The 20,075-nt window shown below is 43.5% G+C and overlaps 2 protein-coding genes and 1 long non-coding RNA gene across 3 annotated transcripts in view; all 3 read left to right on the top strand.

Moving 5' to 3' along the window:
• Positions 1-20,075, top strand: part of LOC120438415 — a 190,598-nt gene that overhangs the window by 68,966 nt on the left and 101,557 nt on the right. The window lies entirely within an intron of this gene.
• On the top strand, positions 14,554-16,593 carry LOC120432729 (nuclear factor 7, ovary-like). The gene is made up of 2 exons (XM_039608796.1): positions 14,554-14,779; positions 14,879-16,593. The coding sequence occupies exon 2, from the start codon at positions 14,896-14,898 to the stop codon at positions 16,285-16,287; it is 1,392 nt and encodes a 463-aa protein (XP_039464730.1). The 5' UTR covers positions 14,554-14,779; positions 14,879-14,895; the 3' UTR covers positions 16,288-16,593.
• On the top strand, positions 18,148-19,440 carry LOC120438441. Its single transcript, XR_005611905.1, has 3 exons — positions 18,148-18,434; positions 18,510-18,598; positions 18,678-19,440. It is a non-coding gene; the product is annotated as an uncharacterized LOC120438441 (long non-coding RNA).

Below are 20,075 nucleotides of genomic sequence, written 5' to 3'. Positions count from 1 at the left end.
CCTGCAGTTCAGCCTCCCCAGTGCAGTCACCTGCAGTTCAGCCTTCCCAGTGCAGTCACCTGCAGTTCAGCCTTCCCAGTGCAGTCACCTGCAGTTCAGCCTTCCCCAGTGCAGTCACCTGCAGTTCAGCCTTCCCAGTGCAGTCACCTGCAGTTCAGCCTTCCCAGTGCAGTCACCTGCAGTTCAGCCTTTCCCAGTGCAGTCACCTGCAGTTCAGCCTTCCCAGTGCAGTCACCTGCAGTTCAGCCTTCCCAGTGCAGTCACCTGCAGTTCAGCCTTCCCCAGTGCAGTGCAGTCACCTGCAGTTCAGCCTTCCCAGTGCAGTCACCTGCAGTTCAGCCTTCCCAGTGCAGTCACCTGCTTCACCACCGTTAGCAGCCAAGCTCCCACCTGAACCATTAGCCCAGGTCCCTGTAGCCGCTCAGTCCCCTAGTCAGCGACACATTAGCTCACCTGGTCCTCTACACATTCAGCCAGGGGTCCCTATACCCTCTGGCTCTACGGCAACACTTGCTGGAAGCTCAGATGAGTTCATCCAGCACTCCGCGGCTCCCACGCCGCCACCTGCCTTCTCCGCTGGAGGGTCCGAGTGGCCCGTTCAGCCACCCGTTTCCGCTGGAGGGTCCGAGGGACCGCTCCGGCCTTTGCTTCCTGTCGTCGCTGGAGGGTCCGAGGGATCCGTCCGGCCTTTGCTTCCTGTCGTCGCTGGAGGGTCCGAGGGATCCGTCCAGCCTGCAGCGCCTCCGTCTCCGGCTTCCACGCCAGCTGCAGCCTCTTCATTCACGCCAGCTGCAGCCTCTTCATTCACGCCAGCTGCAGCGCCTCCGGCTTCCACGCCGCCGCCAGCTGCAGCTTCACCATCCACGCCAGCGGCAGCCTCACCATCTACGCCGCCAGCTGCAGTGCCTTCGTCTCCGGCTTCCACGCCGTCACCTGCGGCCTCTTCGTCTCCGGCTTCCACGCCGTCACCTGCGGCCTCTTCGTCTCCGGCTTCCACGCCGTCACCTGCGGCCCCATCAGCGTCGCCAGGTCCGGCTTCCACGCCGTCACCTGCGGCCCCATCAGCGTCGCCAGGTCCGGCTTCCACGCCGTCACCTGCGGCCTCTTCGTCTCCGGCTTCCACGCCGTCACCTGCGGCCCCATCAGCCTCTCCAGGTCCGGCTTCCACGCCGTCACCTGCGGCCTCATCAGCGTCGCCAGGTCCGGCTTCCACGCCGTCACCTGCGGCCTCATCAGCGTCGCCAGGTCCGGCTTCCACGCTGTCACCTGCGGCCTCATCAGCGTCGCCAGGTCCGGCTTCCACGCTGTCACCTGCGGCCTCATCAGCGTCGCCAGGTCCGGCTTCCACGCCGTCACCTGCGGCCTCTTCGTCTCCGGCTTCCACGCCGTCACCTGCGGCCTCTTCGTCTCCGGCTTCCACGCCGTCACCTGCGGCCCCATCAGCGTCGCCAGGTCCGGCTTCCACGCCGTCACCTGCGGCCCCATCAGCGTCGCCAGGTCCGGCTTCCACGCCGTCACCTGCGGCCTCTTCGTCTCCGGCTTCCACGCCGTCACCTGCGGCCCCATCAGCCTCTCCAGGTCCGGCTTCCACGCCGTCACCTGCGGCCTCATCAGCGTCGCCAGGTCCGGCTTCCACGCCGTCACCTGCGGCCTCATCAGCGTCGCCAGGTCCGGCTTCCACGCTGTCACCTGCGGCCTCATCAGCGTCGCCAGGTCCGGCTTCACGCTGTCACCTGCGGCCTCATCAGCGTCGCCAGGTCCGGCTTCCACGCCGTCACCTGCGGCCTCTTCGTCTCCGGCTTCCACGCCGTCACCTGCGGCCTCATCAGCGTCGCCAGGTCCGGCTTCCACGCCGTCACCTGCGGCCTCATCAGCGTCGCCAGGTCCGGCTTCCACGCCGTCACCTGCGGCCTCATCAGCGTCGCCAGGTCCGGCTTCCACGCCGTCACCTGCGGCCTCATCAGCGTCGCCAGGTCCGGCTTCCACGCCGTCACCTGCGGCCTCATCAGCGTCGCCAGGTCCGGCTTCCACGCCGTCACCTGCGGCCTCATCAGCGTCGCCAGGTCCAGCCTCCGAGTCTTCATCCTCGTCTGGTCCAGCCTCCGAGTCTTCATCCTCGTCTGGTCCAGCCTCCGAGTCTTCATCCTCGTCTGGTCCAGCCTCCGAGTCTTCATCCTCGTCTGGTCCAGCCTCCGAGTCTTCATCCTCGTCTGGTCCAGCCTCCGAGTCTTCATCCTCGTCTGGTCCAGCCTCCGAGTCTTCATCCTCGTCTGGTCCAGCCTCCGAGTCTTCATCCTCGTCTGGTCCAGCCTCCGAGTCTTCATCCTCGTCTGGTCCAGCCTCGAGTCTTCATCCTCGTCTGGTCCAGCCTCCGAGTCTTCATCCTCGTCTGGTCCAGCCTCCGAGTCTTCATCCTCGTCTGGTCCAGCCTCCGAGTCTTCATCCTCGTCTGGTCCAGCCTCCGAGTCTTCATCCTCGTCTGGTCCAGCCTCCGAGTCTTCATCCTCGTCTGGTCCAGCCTCCGAGTCTTCATCCTCGTCTGGTCCAGCCTCCAGTCTTCATCCTCGTCTGGTCCAGCCTCCGAGTCTTCATCCTCGTCTGGTCCAGCCTCCGAGTCTTCATCCTCGTCTGGTCCAGCCTCCGAGTCTTCATCCTCGTCTGGTCCAGCCTCCGAGTCTTCATCCTCGTCTGGTCCAGCCTCCGAGTCTTCATCCTCGTCTGGTCCAGCCTCCGAGTCTTCATCCTCGTCTGGTCCAGCCTCCGAGTCTTCATCCTCGTCTGGTCCAGCCTCCGAGTCTTCATCCTCGTCTGGTCCAGCCTCCGAGTCTTCATCCTCGTCTGGTCCAGCCTCCGAGTCTTCATCCTCGTCTGGTCCAGCCTCCGAGTCTTCATCCTCGTCTGGTCCAGCCTCCGAGTCTTCATCCTCGTCTGGTCCAGCCTCCGAGTCTTCATCCTCGTCTGGTCCAGCCTCCGAGTCTTCATCCTCGTCTGGTCCAGCCTCCGAGTCTTCATCCTCGTCTGGTCCAGCCTCCGAGTCTTCATCCTCGTCTGGTCCAGCCTCCGAGTCTTCATCCTCGTCTGGTCCAGCCTCCGAGTCTTCATCCTCGTCTGGTCCAGCCTCCGAGTCTTCATCCTCGTCTGGTCCAGCCTCCGAGTCTTCATCCTCGTCTGGTCCAGCCTCCGAGTCTTCATCCTCGTCTGGTCCAGCCTCCGAGTCTTCATCCTCGTCTGGTCCAGCCTCCGAGTCTTCATCCTCGTCTGGTCCAGCCTCCGAGTCTTCATCCTCGTCTGGTCCAGCCTCCGAGTCTTCATCCTCGTCTGGTCCAGCCTCCGAGTCTTCATCCTCGTCTGGTCCAGCCTCCGAGTCTTCATCCTCGTCTGGTCCAGCCTCCGTGTCTTCATCCTCGTCTGGTCCAGCCTCCGCTTCATTGGCTTCCGCAGCTGCCACGCTGCCGCCCGGTCCTGCCTCCGTGTCTTCATCCTCGTCTGGTCCAGCCTCCGCTTCATTGGCTTCCGCAGCTGCCACGCTGCCGCCCGGTCCTGCCTCCGTGTCTTCATCCTCGTCTGGTCCAGCCTCCGCTTCATTGGCTTCCGCAGCTGCCACGCTGCCGCCCGGTCCTGCCTTGCCTGGTCCGGCCTCAGCTTCGCCTGGTCCAGTAACAGCTTCGGCCTCACCTGCTCCGCCTGCGGCCTCCGAGCCTTCGTCCTCGCCGCCTGCGGCCTCAGCATCTGTTCCAGCCTCGCCTGGTCCTGCAGTGGCAACTCTGCTGTCAGAGCCAGCTCGACCTGCGCCTCCTCGCCTTTGTTGGCCGCTTTCCAGGCCTCGGAGTCGGCATCATGGCGTCGAGGGCGGCCCCTGAACTGTTTGCCCGTCGCCGCCGTTGCCGTGCGCACGGTCGGCCACCTGAACTGCTTTCCCCTTGGCTCCTGTACTGTCGGGACCAGGGTCGGCCCCCTGAACTATGTTTCTGGACTCCGTTCCCTGCAACCCATGGTTGTTTTTGGCCCGCCTGTTTTGTTTTCACTAATTCCCGGGCCCCTGTGCTTTTCATGGACATTTTGTGTTGGACTCTTTTCTGCGTTCATGTGATGGATGTTTTGGTTTTGTTCCGAGCCCTCCGTCCTGGGCCCCGCCGCCCGCCCTGGTCGGGTGGTTTTGTGTTTTAGGCGTTTTTGTTTTCCCTGTTGGGCTGTCTGGAGCCAGCCCTTCAGGGGGTACTATCACGGTCCTGGGTCGGTGACCCAGTGTTTTGAGTTTCTTGTCTCTGAGTTTTGTATTATGGTCTCAGTTCCCTTTGTTCCCCAGTTTATTCTTTAGTGTCTTAGTTTGGCTCTCTTGTATTCTCTTTAGTTCTCTGAGTATTTAATAGCTCCCCTCTGTGTCTTTGTTGTTGTTCTGTGTTCTTAGTTGCTCTGTCTCCCCTAGTCTAGTTTGCGTCTGTGCTACTTCCTGTTTTAGTTTGAAGGTCCATGTCTCTTGTGAGTGTATTCTACTTTGCTCCCTCGTCTCGTCAGTTCTGATTTCTCCCAGCTGTGCTCCCCTTCTGTGTCTCATTCCCCTCGTTACTACCCTGTGTATATTAGCCCTGTGTTTGCCCTTGCTCAGTGTCGCGTCGTACCCTCAACTAGCTGTGTGTGTTCTGTTTCCAGTGTTCCTTGTGTTTAGTCATCTGCTCAGGTTCAGTTTTGTTTTCCAGTGTTTCAGACCTTAGTTCCTCTGTTCGCGTCTTTTGTTGTCTTTTGGTGAGTTTAGTTAATTCAAGGTTTTGTCCCAGCAATAAAGCTGCGCTTTAAGTTTGAACTCCCTGTGTCTGAGTCCTGCATTTTGGATCCACCTCTCCTGCCTGCCTGCCACACAGCCAACCATGACAACTTGCTTTGTCATAGGTGATGTTGCATTGAACACAATGAACTTGGTCCAGCTCAGCTGACATTATATTATTACACTGCTCACACACATAACAGATTTTCATGATGTCTTTTGTATCATCAAAAGCTTTGAAAAATGAATATTTTGTCCTGCACGCTGAATCACTGCCACCAACAACATTAAGGATTTTCATGATATCTTCAAGACAGTCATTGGTCAAACTGTGTTTGAGCTTAAGTGCCAGAAGTAGTAGTTGATTTTGCTCTTTAGTTTGACCTGAATCCACTGGGACCTCTATCTGAACAGGACCTGCAGTGCACTCTTCATCATTAGTCATCAGCAGAGTTCTGTCTTCTGGAAGGGTGTCTGGGATTTCCTTGAAAAGAGAAGAGAGAGAGTGAGAATTATGGGTCCTGTAAACATCACATTACAAATCTTCAGTGTAAGAGCATCAGCCTAGTGGACTCATAGACGCATTTATGTCTATATTGGTGAGATATAGACATATCTCACCGATATATATATATATATATATATACTGTATTTATGCATCTCTTTTTTTTAACATTACAGCAGACATTTGAAATTGGTATTATTCACTAATTGTGCACTATTTGACATGTCCATTCAGTCTTGCCAAAATGTAAGTGTGCTTTGGCTGTCCAAGATTAACTCTCAAAATGAATGCTTAGTGCTTTCTTTCATGATAAATTCTGTAAGAATATATGATTGCAGTAGAAAGTAGAAATTACTGTAAAAATAATAATTAGAACAATGATTACTTGTTTTATTTTTTCTATCAATGCACTAATTCATGAATATTCTTTAAAAAATAATGTCTAGAAATTTAATGATCTTTTTGATTTCATTTCTTGACTTGAAAATTCAACTAACTATGGTGTACTTATTTCAACAAATCTATAGTCCAATATTCATGATAAATCCAATTTAGATTTATGCATTAAAAGTGTTTTCATTGCAGTTAACCCAAAATGTTTGTATTCCAATACTAACCTTAAAAAGAGACCAATAAGATCATTTATTAATAGTAATATTAATCAATCATTTATTATTTGGTATAACTGAAGTAATTAAATGCTAAGGGATATGATAAAATGGATGATAAGATAAAAAGGAAAAAGGAATAAAACTTTATTTTGGTAATCATCACCCTCAAGTTGTTCTAAACCTGTTTCTTTGTTCTGTTGAACACAAAAGAAGATATTTTCAAGAATGCTGGTAACCAGTTTCTTGTCCCTACTGACTTCCATAGTATTGTTATTTCATACTATGTCCATACTATGTCAAGATGGACCAGCAACTGTTTGATTATCAACATTATTTTATGTTAAAAAGAAATTCATAAAGGTTTAGAACAACTTATATATATATGAATTTACAAAAATGCAAATTGAACCACCAATTATATCATAAGGCATACCTTTTGACATTCCTTGATAACATTCTGAAGTTCTTCTTCTGCAACCTTAATTCTGAAAAAGAAATAGAAAGAAAATAGAAATTGCTTATTGCTATATTTGAACTCTAAGTGAACTGCTATTAAAACGATAAAGATGTGATCACTTATAAAGATGTTTATTGATCAGTAATAAGCAGATTAGACATAGCCTCGCTGTTTAAAACTCCAGATCATTCATTTGGGAGCCAGAGTACATTTATCGTACCTTATGCTATGGTAATTTATAAAGATTGTCATTTTTTCCTTAATATTTTCATTGTGGTTATTAATTACATTATATAAAAATTACTTAGAATGATGTTGTTTTAAGCAACTGCATGTCCTATTTTTACAAGAACATAAGCTGAAAACACTAATTGTAAATCCTTCAATGCTATTCTGGAGTATTAAACCCCAAATGTCTATTACACATTGGCTTTGTTTATTCTTGATAAAAAACAAACAAACATCTTAAGCATGCAGTGGACGATTATTTGCCACTTTGAACGATTACATAATTGTGGCATCCTTAGTGATTGCCACTAGATTAATTGATTGTGCGGCCCTATGGCATTCGTTAATGTTAAAGAGTGAGGGATATTACATTACCAACACACCTTTCTTTTTGTGCCCATCTCCGTGGATCAGTTAGATAACGTTTATACGAAATCCTTTCAGGAGGCTCGCTCATTTTGACTTACATGTGACCTATTGATGAAATTAAAATTACATTGAAGAAAACATCGAGGATTGTAAAACAGAAACTGCAACATATAAAATAAATGTAGCATGTTACTGTGAAATATATGCTTACCGAGCAGTTTTCCAGGGAGTTCGCAAAATTGCAGCATTTGCTTCCGAGAGGGTCTGCACGCGCAATGCACACCTTAAGAAAAACTTTAAAAACTTAAACGTAAAGTCCTAAAAACATCAGTCTTTATCGTCACAGGATTAATCGAAAAAAGGTAAACACTTAAAACAATATAGTATGTTTTTTTTTCTATGAAATCTATGCTCACCAGAGATTATTCCAAAAATGCAGCGTATTCGTTCTAGATCTGTAGGTTAATGCGCGGAGCAGAGTATGCGCATGCGGGTTGCCATTGTGCTTTTATAAATTAAGATAAAATAAAAAGTAATACGTAAAAAGTAAATATTTAAATATTCCCAAACAACAACACAACAACAGCATAAAAAAATCTGTTTGTTAGTTGTTGTTGTTGTTTTTTTTTTATTTTTTTTTTTTTTTTTTAAATATAACCGACCTCTGAGGCGCAATTTCCGACAGTGAGTGGAATGGCGCGATACAGGCGGGAAGACACAAGCGGATAATGTTCGCGTTAATTAAGTGGTCGGAAGATGGAAAGTTCTCAATTCTGCCAACTGAACACATTCGGGATTTTGATGAGGAGGAATACTTGGACGGTTTGGAGGAAAAGGATGTTTATTTGGTGGAGTGGCGACAAGGCGCCAAGGAGCCAAAAGGCGGGTGGCCGGTCTATGAAGCCTCCATCATCAAGCTAGCAGGTGCCTTTTCTCCAATATAATATTACTTTATTGTCGCTTATTTGTTAATCAAAATATCTAACTTAATCAATTTTATTATGATGTACTTTAGCCTTTTTTTTTTATTATTATTCTGCCTCCTCAGAAAGGGAAAAAACCTTGCAAACAAAACTTAAGGAAATTGAGGAACAACTACCCAAGCCAGAGGTGCTTAAGAGAAAAAGTAAACCTTCTATGAAACTCCTTGAGCTAAGAAAAAGGTGAGTGTTTTGCCACAGGTACACACACACATATATACTAATATATATATATGTATACCTGTTTTGCATATATATACAGTATATATATATGCATGTGTAACCCCCCAACAGCCCTTTTGAATATCTTTGTAATTCTCAGGTCTCAAGGTTGGCAAGTATGGTTAGAACAGACTTTTCCCCGCAGCACGTTGTGTAATAAACAACTTATGTTGTTTATTACATACAACTTATGTAACATTTCATGCATCGGTTAAAACACTCGACTCCAGGTACACGACGCCCAGCTGGAAACACTTCACGCAAGTCGAGTTGCCCGAGATTCACATAATTTACATAAAATGTTAAATTTTTGTGATTTATGTCGTTATCAGGACGATAGATGTCTTATGTCGGGATATGAGATTTTGGTCACATCGCACAGCCCTAGTTGAAGGTGTCTAAATAAATTGTGACTTGACTGTATACATACACACACACATTTGTGCTTATTGTTTATCTTTTTGAGAATAAGAATTTATTAGTTAAACAATTTGTTATTCAAAATTTTTCCAACATTTTGCCACAACTGCTCTGAGATCATTCCTTCATACAGAATCACTAAGGTGGCTTTTAAAGAGAGAGTTTTTTGTTTCATTTTTTAGGCATACCCAACAGACCAACAAAACGATCTAAAGTTATGGAATGAAAAGAAAATTGAACATCTACAGCGTGTCATTAATCAGTTGAGAGAAGAGAACTCGAATCTAAAAAGAGAGAACGAGAGGCTGAAAAATGAAATACTTGAAAGTAAGTACTGTACTATTGCATGTGTTATGTGTGTGTTTACACTTGTTATATACAAAGACTATCAAAACCTATTCACATTTAATTTGACTTTCACAGAAATCCCACCTCTCCTTCAGGCTACAGAACATTTACTTACCAAGGTTAGAAACAAAGCACAGTTATGCTTCATTAATAATCACTAATTACAATGTTCCAAATTTCCTTGCCTTTTTAATAATTTTAAGGCCTTCTGGAGGTTCTTTTGGTTGTTTAGCATTAATGTTTGTGCCTATTTATTTCAGCCCATGACAATGAATGCAGATCTTCCTGACGTAAGTGAAATCTAATCAATTTGTTTGTCATTATTGTGGCCCGTGGTAGGTACCTATTTAAAATAGGACAGAGCCGTAGGCGCACAGTCAGTTAAAAAGAATTTAATTTTTAATACAAAATAAAAGTAACAATGTAACAGCGGTACTTAAAAACAATTAAAAACTTTACCTTGTTTAAAAATGATAAAACTGTACGATTGCCCGTGAGACAGGACAAGCGCTGCGGGGAACTGTGTAGGAACAAATCAACACAGCACACAGGTTAAAAAGGGACGGCAACTCACACATAACCCCCAAATGGGCAAAACACTATAGAAAAAGTCAAGTCTTCAGTGCCGTCTTCACTCAGACCCACCGCTGTGCATGCAAAAGCGGCGAGACAAAAAAAGGATTTGTTTTCCACACAGCGCCTTCACCGTTTGAGACAATATCTCTCTCTATATATATATATATATAAAAAAGAGGTTAAAATACTAAAAGAATCAATATCTGTGGTGCCTACTGATACAGAAAAATAAAACAAGAAACAAACAATCGACAGCCACAGCAGTCAGTCTGTCGCATTTAAAACAGTTTAAAATTCAGTGACGTGTCGGGTCCTTTGCCCGCAGCCAGAAATCCACTTGGCAAAGCAGCAGCTCGGTACTCTGTGAATAAAAGGCAGGAGATCACTTATGCTGGACAATAAAACACAGGAATATTCCTCAACTTAATTGTTTTGTTACCTGTCCACAAGTTCGTGTCACACCCTAATAACTGTGGGTCAGTGGCGATGAAGTCCACTGTACCGTTCTCACGGGAGCAATGTTTCCCACCTACAAGGGTGCACATAACTATAAACCTCTGCCAAAGCCAGAGCTCAAATGGTACATTTTTGTGTACCTACCGTTCTAACAGAAGTTTAGGGGAGGACCCATATCAGACTTTCATAGACAGAAGTTACAAACACCAACTTGCCCAACTTGGACTGAGCACTTGCAGCTTCAGGTTCGCAGAGAAAATGCCCAATTGCCCACACCTGCGCTTATCAAAGGAGCAAAGACCAGCTCCGCCCACCAGGGGCGGTTCCCAGACTCAGGTCGCACCTGTCACATTCTCATTAATTTTGTTGCTTTGTTGTTTTTGTGCAGTTTACAATCATATAAACCTAACAAGCATCAGTCAGCAGTGTGCGTAACCTAAACAGATTCTTGCTTTATTCACATAATATGTAGTTATATGTACTTGTACATTGTACCTAGGGTTGCAGCCACTTGGCACCGCCCCATTGTTGTGACAGCTCTGATTGTACTTGTACACTGCATCGGAACAGGGAACAGTCTGCCACATTAATGTATTTTTAAGCGAGTTGTTTCTAACACATCAGTTTTTCTCTTACAGATGTCAAAGTCTCAACCTGATGCTGCCCTCCCTCATTCTCCTAAAGTAAGTATTAGTTGTTGTGGTTTTTTACGCAGTGTCTGTGTCACGTGATATTATGTCACATGTTAAGCATAACTATTGAAATAATAACTGTTTTATAACAGATTTCCCAAACACTAGCTATGTTTGTCGTCATTCACACCAGTACTACTAGTTATACATTGCTTAATAAGATTGTGTTTTTCAGCACGATATGTTGTTTTTCACAGTAAAAAAGGGAAAAATTTGTAGATGGAAAAATCTCCATAAAAGTTCTTTGTGCATTTTGTTTTCTATTTGTTAGAAAATTTACTATTTATTCAAGTTTTTTAAGGTATCTAATATTTTCATACCTAATATCCATGATCTAAATATTTTAAGAAATAGTAGTTTGTTTGTCAATTGAAAGTGTGTAGATCTTGCATTATTATGGTGTTATTTTATGATTATACACTCAAAGGCATTACATGGTCTTAAAATGACAATGACATTACTTGTCGCAATTGTTTATGGGGCAATATACCGACCAACAAAAAGTAGTTATTGTTGTCACAAAACAGAAGGTTTTATGATTGATAAATACAAAAAATGAATACATTTCATTTCTCTGACATTCATCTGATATTCAGTTACAATTCACACCACAGCTACCTGTACATGCAAAGTACTATACTGTAAATTTGAGACTGAAGAAGTCACTTGGATGAGTGACGAAACGTTTCTCCCACAAAACGCTACGTAAAGATGAACAGATTCAACTTTTGGAGATATACTGTAAATTATTTTGCACAAATACCTGTACTATTAATAACACATTTACTATATTACTTTTAGCCTGTGGATTTAAATGCAGATATCCTTAATGTACGTTGTTATATCATGTTATTTTTATTGTTATTTATTTTATTTTACATTCAAATATCTCAAGCTTCTTAGTTAAATAAGCTTGATTGCTAGTACATAAAGAATAGTTCACCTGTAGTCGGAAGGTTGCCGGTCTCGGTCGTTGTGTACCTTGCACTTCACCTACTACTGGTGGTGGTCAGAGGGCCCGGTGGCGCCAGTGTCCGGCAGCCTCACCTCTGCCAGTGCGTCCCATGGCGGCTGTGGCTACAATATAGCTTGCCATCACCAGTGTGTGAATGGGTTGATGACTGAATGTGTAAGCGCTTTGGGACATTTTTGCAGGATGTATATGGTGAATTTATATGCATAGATACAGTCGTAGTGCTTGACACATGCACAGAGCAGTAGATTGACTAGGAGGGAAATAATTTCAATCGGGATGTTGATTGCTGGTGTCAGTATATATATTTTAGAGCAATGTTTTGTTTTTCACCCAAAATGAACTCTATTGCTTCAGAAGAGATTTTTTACCCTACTGGATTCTTATATATTGTTTTGTTTTTTGCTTGTTTGTTTGTTGTTTTTTTCTCCAGAACATGTATGCTGTACCTATTTACTTGAATTGTATAGATATATTTACGTCATCAAAATATGTCACATGACTTAGAAGAAGTTTTAGATAGTTGTGCAACATTGTCACATTCTGATATTTATTCAGTGATTTTATGGCGGTCAATGCTATGTGTCTTTGTTTTTTTAATCTTTAAATATTATCCTTTATAGGTGCCCAACTCTTCATGCAAAGCTTCTACATCTGGTGATGCTAAAGTAAGTATTTTGCTTCTGCTTTGTGCCACCGAGAAATGTAAATCTTTCTCATTAAAGTGTAAAGACTCAATCATCTAAGTTATTCTGAGTTCTTCCTTCTTTCCTTTATTTAACCAGTTACACTCTGTCTGTAACAACATTGTTGACTTCGTATGTATGTATTTTTTTATTTAAAGGGTACCAGTGATGCTGAATATGTAAGTAATTTTTGCTGAGAATTTCGGTAGGTGCATACTCAAATGTGTTTTTTAAAAACAATTTATATTGAAACACTCTTTTTATGTGATTGCAACCACAGGTGGCGATAGCACATGCTACAGGAGTAAAAATTCTTAAACATCAGTGGGCTGCTGCTCTTCAGGCCCAAACACCCACTTCAATGGTGCGTGTTCTTCTGACGGCTGCCTTCCCACTGGAGGTTTTGATCCAGAGCAATTTAAAAGGTAAACAGCTTTGAAATTTAGTTCCAATGGTTAGCTAACAGTATTTTAAAAAGCCTACTTCTCTGTCACCAGTTTCTTTACCAAACAGCATAATGTTGTAGTTCAAATGTTTAGATGAACAAAGATCAGATTTTTGGAAATCTAAAACTAGTCAGACACTCAAATGTTCATGCTTTTTATAGGAGGACACAGCAAAACAGACATCGGCGCAGAGCGAAGAACTGCCCTTGATAAAGAAACCATGACAGCCATATATAGTAAGTGAAGACTGTGTATCTAAAATTGCATACTGCACAAGTAACTCACTTTGCAACAGTAAAAATTGCACAAAGAGGTGATGATGCATTGAAGTAGTGTGACTCAGACGAAGAAGGTCAACAGATTGAATGCTGGAGAGTAAGGATAGATGACCAAAAGGGGTTAGTATTACTGTAATGTGAACTGGATAGAATTTCCATCGGGGAAAAAAAAAGGTAAAATTATGTGTAAAATATATCTGTATCTCTATAAACGGAAATATCTGTTTCCTAAATGAAGCTAGCTAATTTAAATCACGTTTTTATTTTAACTGTGATAAAAGTACTACAACTGTGACTTTTGTTTGTTACAGTGGCAGTCAGGAAGAGGTTCCCCAATGTATCCAGAGGGGCTTTGGGGATTGCAGTCAATTCAAAGCTAGGGGAACTCAGACTGTTGGAGAAGAAAAAAGTTACATCTTAAGTATGTATTATGTTCACATACACCCCCCACACACACACATATGTGTGTATATATATATATATATATATATGTGTATATATATATATATATATATATATATATATATATATATATATATATATATATATGTGTGTGTATATATATATGTGTATATATATAGATATATAGATATATAGATATATGTGTGTGTGTGTGTGTGTGTGTGTGTGTGTGTGTGTGTGTGTATTCCTCTGCTTGTTATTGATCAGTAAATATCTTTGAGTAATCACATCTTTATTGTGTTAATAGCAGTTCACATCAAATTCACAGTATCGTTATTTATAAGTGTTTGTTGCAGTTGCATTTTGTATAGCAAAATGTATATGTGTGTATATATATATATGTGTGTGTGTATATATATATATATATATAGATATAGATATGTATTTTTTTTATTATTTTACAATTTTTAATAATGTTATGAGAATAAAGTTGTATAATGTATGTTCCTAGCTTGATTTATATGCTATGTTTGTTTTAGATATCAAATAAAGATTTTCAGTTGTTACATGTGAATGTGTTTTCTTGACTGAAATATATGAGGGTAAAATATATTTTGAAAGATTTTAATTAATTTTCAATTGTATTTTAAAATATATTTTGAAATATATTTCAAAATAAAAAAAAATATATTGTACAATATATTTTGAAATATATTTCAAAATATACAAAAAATGGCCAAAAAATATATGTGCTAAAATATATTTCAAAATATAAAAATATATTTTAAAATATATTTTAAAATATATTTTTTACCGTATGGGTTTTACAACTTCTGGCAGGTTAATGTCTGAACTTTGGAGTGAAACACACCCTTAGTTACAAGAAATAACACCACTGTCTGTAACAAAGTGAATCCACCTTAACACCACCTGTGTGTGTGTGACTGCATTACACTCCCACTGCTGGGAACCTGAACAAGAACCAGAACAAAGTCTAAAATAGAAGCTGACAAACAGCTGCACCACCGAGTGACACTTTATTTTATAAACTTCACAACAGGTTTCATGTTGTGACCTGTGGAGGTGAAAAGACAAAAAACTGTTTTACAGTTTTTGAGCTACAGGCAGGATTGAAACACATCTTAGTTAAAAGTCAAACAGCAACATTTGTCTCCTCCCCTCACGTCACTCAAATGTGGCAAACCAGGAAACAGGAAGTTCTTCGTCCTCAGTAAAGAGAGACGGACAGACGATCAGACTGAGTTCAGACCAAACTAGCAGCTTCCTCTGAGTGAGTCCAGCTACAGGAGAGAAAAGTGGAAACTCCAACACTGCTGCTTCAAGCTGCTGACGCTCCACACACTGAATGTGAGTTTGAGCAAAAACACGACTCAAAGGAAGTTTCAGTGAAGGTAGTAGAGGAGGAGGGAGCCAGGACTGACTGTACTTCCTGTCTGCTGTTTTCAGCTTCACTCACAGACTCAATGGCTTCCAGATCAGAGGAGGATCTCTGCTGTCCGGTCTGTCAGGAGGTCTTCAGAGATCCTGTTATTCTGTCATGTAGCCACAGCTTCTGTAAAGACTGTCTGAAGAGATGGTGGAGAGAGAGACCAACACACGAGTGTCCAGTTTGTAAGAGAAGATCTTCAAAGAATGAACCACCTTTAAACCGAGCTTTGAAGAACCTGTGTGAGTCGTTCTTACAGGAGAGAGATCAGAGAGCTTCAGAGGCTCTCTGCAGTCTGCACTCTGAGAAACTCAAACTCTTCTGTCTGGACCATCAGCAGCCAGTGTGTGTCGTCTGCAGAGACTCAGAAAAACACACCAATCACAGATTCAGACCCATCGATGAAGCTGCACAACAACACAAGAAGGAACTTCAGGAAACTCTGGAGCCCTTAAAGAAGAAGTTAAAGGTTTGTGAAGAAGTTCAAGTGAAGTTTGATCAAACAGCAGAACACATTAAGGTCCAGGCCCGACACACAGAGAGGCAGATTAAGGAGCAGTTTAAGAAGCTTCACCAGTTTCTAGCAGAGGAAGAGGAGGCCAGGCTGGCTGCACTGAGGGAGGAAGAGGAGCAGAAGAGTGGGATGATGAAGGAGAAGATGGAGGCTCTGAGCAGAGAGATAGCAGCTCTTTCAGACACAGTCAGAGCCACAGAGGAGGAGCTGAGAGCTGAAGACGTCTCATTCCTGCACAACTACAAGGCTGCAGTGGAAAGAGTCCAGCGCTGCCCCCTGCTGGATGATCCACAGCTGCCCTCAGGAGCTCTGATAGACCAGGCCAAACACCTGGGCAACCTGACCTACAACATCTGGAACAACATGAAGGACATGGTCTCCTACACTGCTCTCATTCTGGACCCAAACACTGCAAGTCCAAACCTCATCCTGTCTGAAGATCTGACCAGTGTGAGACGAGGAGGAGAGAGGCAGCAGCTTCCTGATAATCCAGAGAGGTTTGACAGTTACATCTCTGTCCTGGGCTCTGAGGGCTTTAACTCAGGGACTCACAGCTGGGATGTTGAAGTTGGAGACAGTACATGGTGGTTCCTGGGTGTGTTAGCAGGGTCTGTGCAGAGGAAGGGAGACAAACTGTCTGGATTATGGAGAATATGGTTTGATGGAAGTAAATACTCAGCACGTTCACCATCAGCTCCATTCACTGCTCTCTCAGTAAAGAAGAAGTTCCAGAGGATCAGAGTGAATCTGGACTGGAACAGAGGAAAGCTGTCGTTCTCTGATCCTGATACTAACACACACATACACACCTTCACACACACTTTCACTCACAGGATGTTTCCATATATTAACACTGTTGGTAAAGTGAAGGTGTGTCCGTTGAAGGTGTCAGTGTCAGTGAAGCAAATGAGTTGAGGATGATGATGTTTCTAATGTTGTTTCCTGTCAGTGAATTGAAGCTGTTAAACTGCAGCTGTCCTCCTGCTGCCTCGTTGTTCCAAAGCTCTTTGTTTCTCTTTTAGTTCTCACTGTTTCTTTCTGTTTCTGCTGTCCACCTTTTCACATGGAAAATCATTTCACTGTTTCTCACTGAATGACTCCCCAAACTAGATTTGAAATTCTATCAAGTTTCTAATCATTACAAGTGATTCATGTTTCTATTTGATGTGTGTAAATGGAGATGATTTAGTTTGCTGGGATATTCAGAACAGAAAGATACAGTTGGAAGATGAATGATTGCGGGGTTTTTTATGATGCGTAGTAAACTACCCCCTCTTCTTCTTCTCTGTGTTGATGTTGTTTGTGTGTGTGCGTGCGCGTGCGCGTGTGTGAATGTATTAGAAGTCAAAGTATACATTAGCCATACTTACAAAAACATTTTTAATTTCATTTAGAACTGAGATTCTAAGTTGTAAGCAGAAATCTTATGCTCAGCCAGAAGCGTGTTTCCCCACTTTCACAATGCTGAGGTGACAAATCCACGATCCAACAGATGGTTTGTGACACGTGGGCGAGAAGGGCAAGCCACCCCTTACTTACACAACCTCACACACTATAGATTTTTAAAGTTCTTGTGTACAACGGTTTAGCTACTGATACAACTTCTACTTTTAACAAAGATCACTCCGTCTGCATATTTGTTAAGAAATAAAGCGTCTTTACTGGGATATTTATTGTCAAACTATGCGATTTTCCAAATGTGTGTGGAGTAAAATGTTGTGACCAAGAATCATTCAGGATTAACAACACAAACTGTTTTGATAGCAGAAACAGTCTGCCCTATAGTTCCCATACTTTACCGCTAGTTTTACAAACACATTCTTCTTCATATCTGTTTAATTGTTCTTTTATGAAACTGGTTTTCAATAGTACAACCAACGTCTAACTTTTCCTTGCTCCCCAGTATAAATGCAAGAATTTTGCAGACTTTATTGAAACTGTCACAATTTAACACTCAGTACCATAAATAGAGTTGATCCATATGGACACTGTTTCATACATCAACAGCTCTGAAAATCACTTTTAAAGTAATGTAGAACATGATCTCTCTCACTCTCAGTGTCTCTAAAAACCCAGCAAACTGACAATCACCTCTAAACAAGGGGGGGTTAGTTTATAGGTTTTTTGCTTGTTTGTTTTGTTTTTTGATCAGGCGCAACACCATGTAATGCATGGATGTTAGACTCTTTCACCAGACCATGCTGCTAGCCCAACCACCAGGCTCAGGGTCTCTGAGCTCTAACCCTCTAATGTGCCTCTGAGCCTCGTGTGCCTTTTCACCACCAGACTAAGTTTGTAGTCTCACCTGCTAATATTATTTTATTATAGCACAATATTCAGCTTGGTTACTACTTTGACTTTCTTACTTTGAGCACATTTCTGAGCCCATACATTATCAAACTTTTACTTGAGTATCTCTGACACTAGCAGCTATACTTCTACTTAAGTAAAAAATGCCTGCATTCTCTCCCAGTGTACCCTTGTCTCACAACAGGGTGGTTCCCAAAGTACGACTCAATAAACAGAGACTGTAAAACCAGAACAGAAAGATAAAGTTGGAAGATCAAAGATTAAGGTTTGTGTTTTTAGAGCACGAAGTAAACTGTCCCCTTGTCTTCTAGGCCTTGGCGTGCGTACCTTAGAAGTCAGATTATACATTAGTCATACTTCCAAAAACATTTTGAATTTCATTTATAACTGAGATGTCAAGCTGATATCAGACATCTTATGCTCACCAGGAGCATGTATCCCCAACTTCAAAACCTTAAGGTGTCAAATTCACAAACCCGATGTAGCCGGAGGGGCTACTCGCTTTTTCTTTCTCTCTCGCCCCCACTTGCGCTACTGCTTTCTCTCTCTCCCTCCTGTGCTTGCTCCCGCTGCGCGCTTACGTCAACTAGGAGCACACCTGTATATTGATTACAGGGCGGCGTTCACCTGTATAAAGAGAAGCCGGGTTCTTTCGTTGGATTATTTCCTCCCGAGCTTCTGGTGCGATACAGCGGTAGACGCTGGCTTGCTGGTTAAATTACTGAGGCGATCAGGTCGTGTGATTGCTACAGGTAGGTCTCCTCTTCGATTTCTGATCTCTCCCTGACGTCGGCAATTAGTAGTTATATTTCTGCGGCCCGCTACAGTGCGGCTGTTTTTCTTTCCTTTGCTCCAGCCGTGGTGAGGAGACGCGTGAGTGCATCCGCCGTGCAGTACAGCGCCTCCAAGTTCTGGGGTAAGCAGCTTATTTTATAGCTGCTAGTTTTGTAAATTAAAGAAGACTAAGGTTAGTTTTGCCTTTTTCTTATTTGTAGGGTTTGATTGCTGCCGTGCCCTCTCGGGGACCAACCGCCTGCTTTGGCTACGTAGAGAGTCGGGCACCTGCCCTGCTGCTGTCTTGTTTTGTTGATTTTGTTATATTACGGTCAATCTGTCGGCGGCCCAGTTTTCCCCTGTAGCTTGCCTTTCCACGCCCTTTTGGACTATTGTTCGCTCCAGCTTTTGTGGCTGGCCGGGGCGATTGTCGGCCGTATACTGGGCCGGTTATACGAACTGGTACTGCCTTTCCCCTTTCTCCCAGCTGTGGGAAGTTGTGTGAGACCGAGCAGACCAAGGATAATCGGACCCAGCACCAGCTTTGGGCTGGTTCGCCGAGTGAAAGTATTTTTAATCAGTGCTCTGTGGTGTCTAACTGGGTGTGTTGTATCACCGACTTTTGTTTTCCTTTAATTGTTTCTTTCTTTTGTTTTCTAGGTTGAGAGCTTGTTTATGTCCCATGTTTTTATCCTTTTTAATGTGTTTATCTCGTGCTTTTATTTCAGCGAACTGAGGATTTACCAGCGGCCGTGGGACCTCAGGTGGTGCGTCGTTTTCCACACTACTATTGTTGTACAGCACCAGGTGAATAGACTATAGTAGGTTTTTTTTTTTTGTGTGTGGTTCTTTTGGTCCACCGCTGCTGGTAAGTCCCAGTTGTATTTATTTGTATTGTAATTTGGGACACCGTTTTAGATATTCAGTGCGCTGTTGTTTTGTTTTTCATTTTACATTAATAAATAAAATTGTGTTTATATTTGAGTTGGCCTCAGTGTGCATCCCTGAACCTGTGCGAGCGTTGTTTTAATTACATTTTATTTTTTCATATTTCCTGAGGGCTAGAATTTCCCCCCAGGTGGTGTTGTCATTTTTATCATTTCTTTTAGAACCCCGCCGACCACTTGGTCACACCAACATGGGCTCATTCAACACAGGGGCCAGAAGTGCATGTCACCCTTTACTGGCACACTGTACATAAGTTCAATACAGGGCAACGCGGCTAACAGCCTTGGAAACGCTTTACATGAAATAAAACTTTTTAGAAAACCCTTTACAAGAATAAATGTGATGATCTGTTTTACCTGAATCAAATGTATTAGTTTGTTTACTTGAAATAAAACTTATTTTGGAAACCCTGTACATGAAGTAAAAAGTATCATGTTGTAAGTTCTGGCATTAATATTTCCAGCTGATAAGGACATGTATTGCATTTCAAACGCTTCATATCCTACCAGCGCTTTAAGATCATCCCACTTCCAGATCACGACCCACCTTCTGTTATTTTAAAACAAGACCGCCGTCTCATTCCTCCAAAACCTTTCTTAGCTCAAAACAGCGAGAAGGATGGAGTCTGCACCCCTGCGTCACACTGAGGAGGAGGACAGCTCCTCGGACGA

This window comes from Oreochromis aureus, linkage group 3 (genome assembly GCF_013358895.1).
Source record: "Oreochromis aureus strain Israel breed Guangdong linkage group 3, ZZ_aureus, whole genome shotgun sequence".
Lineage (NCBI taxonomy): Eukaryota > Metazoa > Chordata > Actinopteri > Cichliformes > Cichlidae > Oreochromis > Oreochromis aureus.
This window is presented reverse-complemented; position numbering and strand designations above follow the sequence as displayed.